The sequence below is a fragment of the Apium graveolens genome, chromosome 7 (assembly GCF_009905375.1).
Source record: "Apium graveolens cultivar Ventura chromosome 7, ASM990537v1, whole genome shotgun sequence".
NCBI classification, from domain to species: domain Eukaryota; kingdom Viridiplantae; phylum Streptophyta; class Magnoliopsida; order Apiales; family Apiaceae; genus Apium; species Apium graveolens.
In genome coordinates this window covers 227387997-227400211 of record NC_133653.1, presented here as the reverse complement: position 1 = coordinate 227400211, position 12215 = coordinate 227387997, and the positions used below count along the sequence as shown (strand labels likewise).

At 43.2% G+C, this 12215-nt stretch overlaps 1 protein-coding gene across 1 annotated transcript in view; it reads left to right on the top strand.

Moving 5' to 3' along the window:
* Positions 1-454: 454 nt before the first annotated feature.
* The window catches only part of LOC141674523 (uncharacterized), a 169315-nt gene continuing 157554 nt past the window's right edge, over positions 455-12215 (top strand). Inside the window, exons 1-3 of the mRNA XM_074481228.1 lie at positions 455-1375; positions 1455-1837; positions 1919-2083. Of these exons, the coding sequence (XP_074337329.1) occupies positions 565-1375; positions 1455-1837; positions 1919-2083 (1359 nt within the window). The 5' untranslated portion in view covers positions 455-564. The remainder of the gene's footprint in view (positions 1376-1454; positions 1838-1918; positions 2084-12215) is intronic.

Genomic DNA, 12215 nt, shown 5'->3' with positions numbered 1-12215 from the left:
TGGTTTTTTGAAGATAATACTCACATATATTTTCTTCCAGATTTTGGACCCTGGTGCAGGGCTTTGATTTGAATATTTGGGCCCTTATCTGGGCTTGATATTTTTTTTAGGCCCAATAATATTTAATTTCATTATTTTTCCTGAACTGGGCTTTTATTTTGGGTCAAACCTTTCACTGGGCTCTCTTCGGGTCAAACCTCTTACTGGGCTCTTATTTATAGGCTCCAAATTCTTCTGGGGTGTTTCTGGATCCTTCCAGATTCTTCAAAAAATCAAGTTTTCTTCTGATTTTTGCTAGAATTCTCTTGAATTTTCCAGGAATTTCCTGGATAATTCCAGAACCTTCTAAGTTTTGGGCCCAAATGGGCTTTTTAAGGCCCATTATCCCCCTTCCTTGGCTATATAAAGGTGGGGTGAGAGTTTGATTTCTCCACACCTCTCATTTCACCTCTCTACTCATTCTACAACTTCTCCTCATCCTTCCTCCAACTTTCTAACCTTTCCTCTCTCAAATCCCCTCCCTTAGTTTTCCAACCTCTCCTTCAGGCTTTTTCTAGCTTACTAATGGCTGACAAGAATTCTGAGAGGGCGGCAAAGATAGCCTCGGCTTCAAAACGAGGTAAGGATATCGATATTCGTTCTTCGTATATGTCTTTAATCGATATGATTAACACTAGGGGGGATGAATATCCCTCCACTGCACATCTCGACTCTTTTAATCATTGTAATACTTGGCACAACATAGACTTCAATAAACTAAATGCTCGTTATAACGTCCTTCCTCCTCTTAGATTAGTTCCAGTCTCTGGTGGTGATCGTACTTGCCACTGGAGACCCGATACTCTTTTCATTTACACAGATGCCCTTAATGCTGGGCTTAGGTTTCCTTTTCACCCCTTTATTCCTCATCTTTTGGCTGATTTACAAATCAACCCGTGTCAGCTTCCTCCAAACGCCTGGAGGAACATTCTATGTTTTATGGTCTGCTGTCTTAGGGAGGGCTTTCCTCTTTCTGTAGCTGTTTTTAGGAAAGTTTTTCAGTGTTACAATAGTTCTTCCAATATCTGTGGCTGGGTCTATGTCAAGCAAAGGCCCAAAAGCAAACATATCTTTAACAGTGCCTCTATTCCTGATAATAATCAAAATTGGAGGAATAGTTTCGTCGGGTTACGTTGGGAGAATGGTGACTGGGGCACACTTTTTCGATCTTCTTTTGGGAAGGTCAGTGATGGTAGCCTCAAATCCATTCACTTAACTCCTGAAGAAACTATTATTTATAATGGGCTTACTCAGGATGATGGCTCGACCACCAGCTGGACTCTCTTAGAGGAGTTTTCCCTGATTCATGTGGGACTATCCTCTGTTTCTCAACAGGGTATTTTTCTTCCCTTCTCAATTTTACTTCATTTCATGCATTATTAACTTCACTTATTTTGTCCTTTGCTTTGTTTCAGCTGCTAAGGAGATTAACGAGGACAATGTTCCTTTGGTTGAGGAAACAGCTAGGATGAAGAAAGCTCGGCTCGCAGGCCTAGACACCCGGGGAAAGGCCACGGAGCCTATCTTTTTGAAGAAGCACAAAGAGCCTATAGGGGAGGCCTCAACTGAAGGAGCTGGAGGCCATGGTACTCCTATCACTGCTGCTGCCCCTACTGCTGCTGCCACAGGCGCCTTTCAGCCTCTCTGGGGATTCCGCCGAGGGGACACCGTAGTTGGTTCCACGAAACATGCTTGGGATTGGTCTTACCATAGCGTGACCCCCAAGGATTTTACTGATGTGGTGGCCACCCCTGATCTTGAGAGGATCAAGCTCATGGGAGCTCAGTCTCTGGCTTCGGTATGCCTTCTCTTTTTTGAACTTATTTTTCGTTCTTGTAGCATTTTCTTGCCTTATACTTTGTTAATTGCTTTATTTCAGTCTAACGCCTATTTTCAAGGCGCTGTGAGGCAAGCCGAATCATGGAAGCGGGCTTCTGATAAGGCCGATAATGCCCTCAGGAGGCAACAGAAGAAGTACGCTACCCTGGAGAAGAAGCTCAAACGCAAGGAGGAAGAACTCGGAGAGTCTAACGCCGAGCTGGTGGTACTTCGGGCGGAGAAGGATAAAGCTATAGACAACTATCTGGACTCGGAGGAGTTTGCCCAATCCATGAGGATTAGGGATGATTCAGTCTTTCCTGGGTTTTTTAGGACTAGTTGGGACACGGCCCTTGGGACCGTGAACGAGGCTTGTCCTGATATTAACCCGGCGGACTATATCTGCCCTGATGACGAGGCTTTGCTACAGAGGTTTCGTACCCGAGTAGTTGTCTTGGACCATGTTCCTCAGGATCCACTTCTTCCTCCTCCCGAGTCTTCTTCCAGACCTGCTGAGGACGACAGCTCTTCCTCCTCCTCCGAGACGACAGAGACATCCAGCGAGAGTGGAGAGGACGATGATATGGATGCCGAGGGTACTTCAGCTCCTTAGAGCTTTTTCAGCCCTGCGTGGCTTGTTTTTTTTTATTTTCGAGACTTTATTTATCAAACTTTTGTAACATCTATTAGATCTATTTCATTTATCACCTTTTATGCTTGCATCCATGCATTTGATTTTTATTTGTTAGGCCACAAACATACTTTGAAGAACTCATGAATTTCATAAAATTGTCTGGGATTCGTCCCTTACACAAGTCTTAATAAACTTCGTAATAAAACTAAAACATATAAATCCTAAGCAAGCAAAGCTTCAAGGTGCTTTTCAACCTACTCGCCATCCTGACGAGTGAGAATCGTATCCGGCTTCCCTACACATAGTAAACCTTCAGGTTTTGTGCATGCCAAGTTCTCGGGACTTAAAAACCATCCATAGTCTCTAGCTTGTAGGTTCCTCTACCTTGGACACTCTTGACTCTGTACGGCCCTTCCCAATTCGGGGCAAGCTTCCCTTTTTGTCCTACACCAGATGCTTCTATCTTCCTCAAGATTAGATCTCCTTGTTTAAAAAACCTTTCTTTAACCCTTAGGTTGTAGTAGAATGAAGCTTTTTTCTGATATTCTACTATCTTTGCATGTGCTTTATCTCGCACTTCATCAATTAAATCCAGGGCTAATCTCTGCCCTTCCTCATTTTCTTTCTCATCGAAAGCCTGAATCCTTGGAGAGGAATGTGATATCTCCACGGGAACTACTGCTTCCGCCCCATATGCCAACATGAAAGGAGTTGCATCTGTCGTGACTCTACAAGTAGTCCTGTAGGCCCATAATATTGGAAGTATCTCATCTACCCAATTATTTCTTGACTTCTCGATCCTCTTCTTTAGTCCATCCAGGATTATCCGATTTGCTACCTCTGCTTGTCCATTGGCTTGTGGGTGAGCCACAGAGGTGAATCGTAACTCAATTTCATTTTCTTCACAATACTTCTTGAATTCCTCATTGTTGAATTGTGTTCCATTGTCAGTGACAAGGATACGGGGAATTCCATATCGGCACATAATGTTTTCCCACAGGAATTGTGCAACCTGCTTAGTAGTGATTTTGGCCAAGGGTTTGGCTTCGATCCACTTGGTGAAATAATCAATGGCTACAATCAGAAATTTCCTTTATGCCGTGGCCATAGGAAAAGGCCCTAGAATATCCATCCCCCACATGGCAAAGGGAATAGGCGAGTTGATAGAGGCCAGCATCTCAGGGGGTTGTCTAACAATTGGTGCATGCTTCTGACAGCGGTCACACTTCTTTACATATTCTTTGGCATCAGCCATCATTTCTGGCCAATAGAACCCTAAACGAGTTATCTTATGAGCCAAGGCCCTGCCCCCCAAGTGTTGTCCACAAATACCTTCATGCACTTCTTCAAGAGCCAAGCATGCCTCATCGGGCCTGAGACACCTCAAGTAGGGAACCACGAAAGATCTTTTGTAAAGAATCCCATCTATCAAAGAGTATCTTAGTGCCCGAACAGTTAACTTTCGTGCTTCAGTTGCATCACTTGGCAACCAACCGGTCTGAATGTGAGCCTTGATGGGATCAATCCATGACGTCCCCAAGCCTATGGGAGCCACTAGCTTAACATCTATGCTCCGTGTCTTCAAAACACGGAAGTACACACTTCTTGAACTTTCTTCAATATCAGACGAAGCGAACTTTGATAGCGCATCTGCCTTAACATTTTCTTCCCTTGGAATGTGTTCAACATGGCATTCATTAAATTGGGTCATCACAGCCCTTACTAGGCGGACATACTTAGCCATCGTATCATCCCTTGCCTCAAATTCTCCCTTTACCTGGGATATGATCAGCTTCGAGTCTCCACGGACCTTTAAGTTTTTGACTCTAAGTGTCCCAGCTAGACCAAGGCCAGCTATCAGGGCTTCATACTCTGCCTCATTGTTTGTGGTTGGAAAATCTAACTTCATAGCATACTCAATTAAGAACCCATCAGGGCTTTGCAAAACCAACCCTGCTCCACTGGAATTTGTTTTTGATGCTCCATCAAAATAGAGAACCCAATATTCTTTCTCCTTATCATTCTTCTCCCTGTCCCCATTGTCGACTCTCTTGTCTTGAGGTATGGTATCTTCCTGCCCCCCGACTTCTTGGTTGGGTATGGTACATTCCACCATGAAGTCAGCTAGTGCCTGGGCTTTTATGGCCGTACGTGGCTTATACTTGAGATCGAACTCTCCCAACTCTATTGCCCACTTAATCAGTCTCCCACTTGCCTTGGGACTGTGAATGATATTTCTCAGTGGCTGATTTGTTAGCACTTCAATTTGGTGAGCTTGAAAATAAGGACGCAGCTTTCTTGAAGCCATTACCAAGGCTAAAGCGAATTTCTCAATGGCTGAATAATTCAACTCAGCACCATGCAAAATTTTGCTGACATAGTATACGGGTTTCTGGACTTTCAGTTCCTCCTTAACCAACACCGCGCTCAAGGCGCTTTCTGAACAGCCAAGTACAAGAATAAAACTTCACTCAGAACTGGCTTGGCCAACAACGGGGCCTGGCCCATATACTTCTTTAACTCTTCAAATGCCTTCTGATTTTCCTCACTCCATACAAAGTCTTTAATGTTCTTTAATGACTTGAAGAATGACAAGCACTTGTCTCCTGACTTGGAGATGAATCGTCCTAGCGCAGCAACCCTTCCTGTGAGTTTCTGAACATCCTTGACAGTTTTTGGGGGTTCCATGTCCAGGATTGCCTTTATTTTATCGGGGTTAGCCTCAATTCCCCTCTTTGAGACCATCAATCCCAAGAATTTTCCAGATCCTACTCCGAAAGCACACTTCGTAGGATTCAACATCATCTTGTGGTACCTCAGGACCTCAAAAGCTTCCCTCAAATGGGTTATATGATCAGTCTTTACTAGACTCTTGACTAGCATGTCATCAACATAGACTTCCATAGTCTTCCCAATAAGATCCTTAAAAATTTTATTCACCAACCTCTAATAGGTGGCTCCTGCATTCTTGAGACCAAACGCCATAACAAGATAACAATAAACACCAAAGTCAGTGATAAATGATACCTTTGGAATGTCATTCTTATGCATTTTGATCTGGTTGTATCCGCTAAACCCATCCATGAAACTCAGCATCTCATGTCCAGCGGTGGCATCAATCAAAGTATCAATTCTAGGCAGCGGAAAACAGTCTTTGGGGCATGCATCATTCAGATCGGTGAAGTCTATACACATCCTCCACTTTCCATTAGCCTTCTTCACCATTACAGGGTTTGCTAACCACTCCGGAAATTGAATCTCCTCAATGAAACCGGCCTCTAAGAGCTTTTCCACTTCCTGCTTTATAGCCTCTTGTCTTTCCGGGGCAAAATTTCTTTTCTTTTGTTTCACTGTCTTCCGGCTTGGATCTACGTTTAGCTTGTGAGTAATCAACTCCGGGTCTATGCCTAGCATATCAGCTGCTGACCATGCAAACACATCACTATTTTCTTGCAAAAATTTCACTAACTTCCCTCTAAGGGGCTCCTCTAATGTGGCTCCAATGAAAGTCGTCCTCTCAGGATTCTCGGGGTCTAAAGGAACCGAGACCAATTCTTCTGCTGGCCTTCCTCTATTCTCATCATTTTCTCGAACATCCATATCTTCAATAGGAAGAACCTGCCCCCCGACTCCATCTGCCCTCAAAGAGGCCACATAACAGCTTCTAGCCATTTTTTGATCTCCTCTTTCTTCTCCAATCCCGTTTCGGGTGGGAAACTTCATGACTGAGTGGTAGGAAGAGGGAACTGCCTTGAAGGCATGTATCCCTATTCTTCCCATGATAGCATTATAAGTCGAACTAGCCTTTACCACCACGAAATCCAGCATCCGCGTTGCTTGCCTTGGCTCCGTACCTATGGTGGTTGGCAATTTGATTATCCCTTCCACAGGACATTCTACTCCAGCAAATCCATATATCGGCATGTCGGTTGGTGTTAACTGGGAGTCGTTATACCCCATCCTTAGAAAGGTGTCGTGGAGCAAGATATCCACAGAAGCACCATTATCCACAAGGACCCTCTTAACCGGGCTATTTCCTATTATTGGTGTTATGACCAGCGGGTCATCATGGGGAAACTTCACACCCTCTAGGTCGGAATCATCAAAAGCCAATGTTACTTCTGTCCTGGCCCTCTTTGTGGCTTCTCCAACAATATGCATAACCTCTCTAGTATATGCCTTTCTGGAATTTTTGGACAATCCAGCAGCAGTTGGACCTCCAAAGATCGTGTTTATCACAGGCCCTCGAGGTCTCGGCCCTCCATAAATGGTGTTTATAACTGGTCCTCTAGGCTGGGGGTTTCGCCCCTGATCGTCTTGGTCCCTCCTACGATCTTCAAAGTTCTTCCTTCCATTATTATTTCTGTCCCCTCCATCTCCAGTATACTTGTTCAATCTTCTTTTTCGAATCAAAAACTCAATTTCATCTTTCAATTGCCTACACTCATCGGTGTCATGGCCAACATCTTTGTGAAACCTGCAATACTTGCCCTTATCTAGCTTGGTGGGATCAGCCTTCAAGGGCTTAGGCCAGCGAATATCTCTGTCTTTCTCAATCTCCATCAAAATCTGACTTCTGGGAGCATTCAGCTTAGCGTATTCAGTGAACTTTTGCCCAGGTCCTCCCTTCTTGGGGGTTGAATCAGGGTTTTGTTCGGTTCTAGGATATTTGTCCTTAGCGATATACTCCAAATCAGTTTTTCGTTTCTTGCCTCCAGTGGGCTCATTACTTACTACGGTCTTCCTCATACTTTCTTCAACCTTGATATACTTCCCTGCCCTCTCTTGGAGCTGCAACATGCTCTCAGGGGGTCGTTTGGCCAAAGACATCTTGAAAAACTCATCCCTAGTTCCTTGTTGCAGTGCTATCATGGCTACCTTATCATCAAGGTCTGGGACTTTTAAAGCTTCCTTTGTAAAACGATTCAGGTAATCTCTTAAGGATTCCTTAGCTCCCTGCACAAGACTCATAAGAGATGCTGAAATTTTTTCATGGACTCTTCCACTGATGAATTGCTTAATAAAAGCCTGACTTAATTCTCTGAATGAGCCAATAGAATTTGGGGGTAGGCGACTGTACCATCTTTGAGCCATACCCGACAGGGTTTGAGGGAAGGCCCGACATTTTATAGCATCATTCACGGGTTGCAGCAACAGTGCATTAGAGAATGTCCTAACATGATTAGCGGGGTCTCCCGTGCCATCATAGGCTTTGATAGTGGGCATCTTGAATTTCCTTGAGATATGGGCATTCATTATCTCTTCTGTGAAGGGTGGAGTTGGATCGTCAGGATCTCCAAGGGGAAGGAGATTGCTTGGATCAGTTCTTGGGACAGCAGCCCTTCTTCTTACCGGACCATCCAGGTCTATGATACGAGGAGGATTTCTCCCCCAGGAGGTATGTGGGGTCTGGTGGCTTGGTGAGCCTCCAAATCATGCCTCAGCCTTTGGATTTCAGCCTCATGAGCCCTGATCTTTTCCTGCACTTCTTGGGGATTCACCCTTGGGGTGCTTTGGGGGCGTTGCCTTCCATCGGCCATTGGCTCTTTTCCAGGACGCCTCCTTCTCGGGGCCACTTCATCATCCGAAGATTCGGAGTCTCTCTCAGTGTATGGACCAGAAAATTCCTGATCCTCAGGGATAGGATCCAAACCTCGTATATAGGGGGGCGACCGCCCTCGTGCTTCACTTCGCCCAGCGTATCCGCTTCCTCCAACCTCAGGGTGAAGGGGCATCCCATAAGGGGGGTTAGTAGTAACAACAGTTGAATATTCATACCCGACGGGTCGAGAATTCACAGGTATATGTACTTGTTGAACTTGAGGATTCGTACCTTGAATAGTCGGGGGAGTTGTCCCTTGTGGCTGAGGTTCAGTTGCCCCTGTCTGGGCTTCCCCCTGAGTAGATGCATAAGTTGAATGGGGAGGAACCTCCACGGTTGATGAAATCACCTGGGTTGTCTCTGATGGTGTTCCTTCCTCTAGAGCTCCAATTGTTCTCCGTGTTCTCGCCATGGTTGTTGTTTTTCCCACAGACGGCGCCAAATGTTATGGATAAAAGCTAAGGTTATTATTTGCTGTATTTATTACTAAGATTCGGGAGCTCAAGGCCTTTAATGGCTGCTCTCGTGCTTCGTGACTCAATCTGCCTTTACGAGATGCCTACGTATCTCTGTGAATTAGAGAATCAAGCCAAAAAACGTAGTTCTGATTTGTGGGGTGAGGCCCCTTATATAGATGTTGGTGGTCCTTGAATTGGACTTGGTATAGGAGACTTGGTGGGCAAGTCTCATAATTAGAATGGACTTTGGAGTCCTAGATAGTAGGAAACTGATTCCTTATCCTTTTAGGTCCCCTTGAGGATAATCTATAAGGATTTACATCCTTATCAGGACTCTTCTCAATAGCTGATTTTTCCCTTATTAATTAATTACGAAATTAATTAATAATCAGGGCTTTTGGGCCTCTTTTATTCCATCAGACCTGATCTGGTCCATCAGGCTTAACCTTTCTGGTCTGAATATCATACATCTTCTTATTGGGCCTATCAGCCCATTAATTATAAAATCAGGACTTATTTATCCCTATCAGTTATCATCAAGTTGAGGAGTTAGGCCTTGTGCTTTAGCCAATTGCATGAGAAGATTTGTCTGAGTCTGTTGATTTTGAAGAAGAATAGCCACTGAATCTTCAATAACTTGAACTCTATTTTCCATCTTGGCTAGCTTCTTTTCAGATTCTGATTCTCTCCTTAATCTTAGTAGTAGATCTTGCATGGTACCATATGGCATTACTGAATCCAGCTTCTCAGAGTTATAGGTCTTCAAGTCAGCTATATCTCTTTTCAATTCATCCACACTGAGATTCTGTCTTAAGTGCTGGATCTTCATTAGATGTAGAGAGTCTAGGTGAGCTTGAAGAATAGCCTTGGTACCAGCATCTGAAGTTTCCTGAAGGGCCTGTTGATTAGCTATTACTTGTTTGACCAAAGACACCTCAAATTGTCCTGGTGTAGATTCCTTTTCCCATGCCCATTCAGGTAAACTTAAAGCAGAACTTGGGCCTTCAGCTCCCCCTAAGTTTATGCTTCCATCCAAAGAACCAGAGTCATCATCATTAGAATTTACTCCAAATTCTTCAGATGGTTCCCCAGCTTGAGAAGGCATCCTGTTAACGGCAGCTTTATCTCTTTGAAGAGATTCTGTGGTGTGCACCAAATTCAAAGTCTGCTCTGCCTCCACATTGCCCTGAGCAGCCAACAATTGATAGGCTAACACAGGATGAGTAAAAGTGTCAGCATCCAAGGAAATGTTATCAATTTCAGGTTTGTAAAGTTGTTGAAATTGTCTTTCCTTTTCAGCATCATCCACAATCATTGACTCACTAGCAATGGCTGGATCCACCCTTATTTCTCCTGTACCTGCCTTTCTCTTATATTCTCTCTTTTGTTGCATCAGGGTCTCACCCTGGCTCCCCACCCTCACACCCTCACCTTCACCTACTAAGGTGGGACTCCTCTCACTCACTTTTGCCAATCCTGAATAAATGGATTGCTGAGATTCACTCTTTTCCTCTCCTTTTGCCTGGGAGCAACCCAGCCTCTCACTCAAAGCACTCTCCTCTCTCAGTCCTAAGAGTGATTATATTACCACTAAATCTTCTGCACTAGAAATAATTGAAGTTTGAAGTTGTGCAGAGACACTCGACGGATAAGTGATATCCATCGGGTGAGTGGTAAAGCTATCCGACGGATAACTGCTGTTAAGCTTATCCGTCGGGATATAATCACTACTCGACAGATGAGAAATATCCATCGAGAGAGTATAAATGAATGAGGTGGGAAGAGAAACTATTGTTGACTCTGTGTTGATTGAGGTTATTTGAGGCACAGATGTCACAATAGTAACTGAAAAAATTGGCAAGTGAGCCAACAAATCATCTAAATGATGATGCTCATTTGCACTAGATTTTGGCTTCCCCAATAGAGTTAAAGAAGGGGAATCAGGAATTGAAGTGTTTATCATATCCACTTCCAGTGAGTTAGTTGGTGAGTATGGTGTTTCAATGGCTTCTATTATAAGAGATTTTGGCTGTGACTCCACATTTATTGGAGCTATATCAATCTGAATTTGAGAAGGTGCAGGGATTGTGTCTTTAGCCCCAGTTTGCACTGTGTGTATGCCCTGTGCATCCCCAGTTGTTTTGGATTTCTTCTTTCTAGTGTAAGTTTGGGGTGAGCTTGTGTCCCTAACCCTTTTGGCCTGTGCTCTTGGATGAGAGCTTTGTTCAATAGCCACATCCTTTTGGGAGGATGCAGTTAGAAGTGAGCTTTTGCCCTTTTTAAGCACTGCAGTTTGTTGGGAAACTGTAATGTGGCTAGGCTGGGATTCACTCAACTCTCCAACCTTATCCTTGGGGTTTCTTTGATGTTCACCCCTTCCCTCACCTATCTGACCCTCCTTCACACTCCCCTCTTTGGCTTTGGTAGATTTTTCAACTGGTACCTTTTGAGAGATACCAGAGGGGGTTTTCTTTGATTTGGATTTGGAAATTACAGTTGTTTTGGCAGCTTTGGTAGGCAACTATTTGGTCATTGTCACAGTTGTCATAGTTATGCCTGAAGTCAAAGAAATAGAGGAGATTGGAATAGTTGAGGGTATGGATGAACTTACCTCACTTACCTGAGGTGTCAACATTACAGGGAAATAGAACATTGGCACATCCCTATGGTGGTTGGCTCTGTTCAAATCTGCAATGATTCTTCTCTCTTGAACCCAACAAGCTAATTTGTTGTTTGGGTTCTCAAGTGCAATTTCTTGACAAAGATGGTTAGCCAATAGCATAAAAAATCTAGCATAATATATGTTCTTTCCCCTTTTGGCTAACTCACCTAGTTTAAAACCTAACTCATATATGACAAGGTCACTGAAATTGTAAAATTTGTCTATAACTAGCATGTATAGCATGTTAAGCATGGAAATGTTCACAGAATCAAAATTACTGATTTTTCCAGAGAAAACTTTAGTTACAACATCACACATAAAACTCCATTCCTTCCTAAGACCTAATCTCCTAATATCACTTAGCTTATTAGTAGAAAGTGCATAATGCATGGAATTAAGCATATTGATCAAATCAGTGTCAGTGTGTGGTAAAGTTACATTATCATCAGGAATCTTAAAACATGCTTTTATCACATCACTATTGATACAGAATTCATTACCTTTGATGGTCAGAGTGATGGTTTTGTCAATAGAGTTGTAAATTGCAGAGGTCCACATCTCTTCTACAACTTCACAAAAGATTGTGGGTGATTCAAGCATGGCAAAACTTAACTTGCAGTTCTTCACGAAGTCCATCATCTTGTGATAGTCTTCCGATTGCTGAATGCCCTTGTTGACCAAAGCAGTGAAGTTGTTCTTCTCATAAATGAACTCAGTCTGAGACATAATCTTTACTACAGGTGCCATTGTTAGAGAAGGAAAGCTTGAAGAGAAAGAGGATTTTTGCTAGAGAGAGAATGAAATAAACACAGTTGAATTTGAGAATGATAAAAGAAAATGATTAGAATGAAATAAGGTTTTATACTTTGCTCAAAAACAACGGATAAAAAAATAATAAAGAGAAGTAAATTACCCAATACAAATTGCCTAAATTAGCCGTTTTAAAAATAAACTGTAAGAATTCCACTCATTATCCGTCATGTAATGCTTACAAACTGTAAG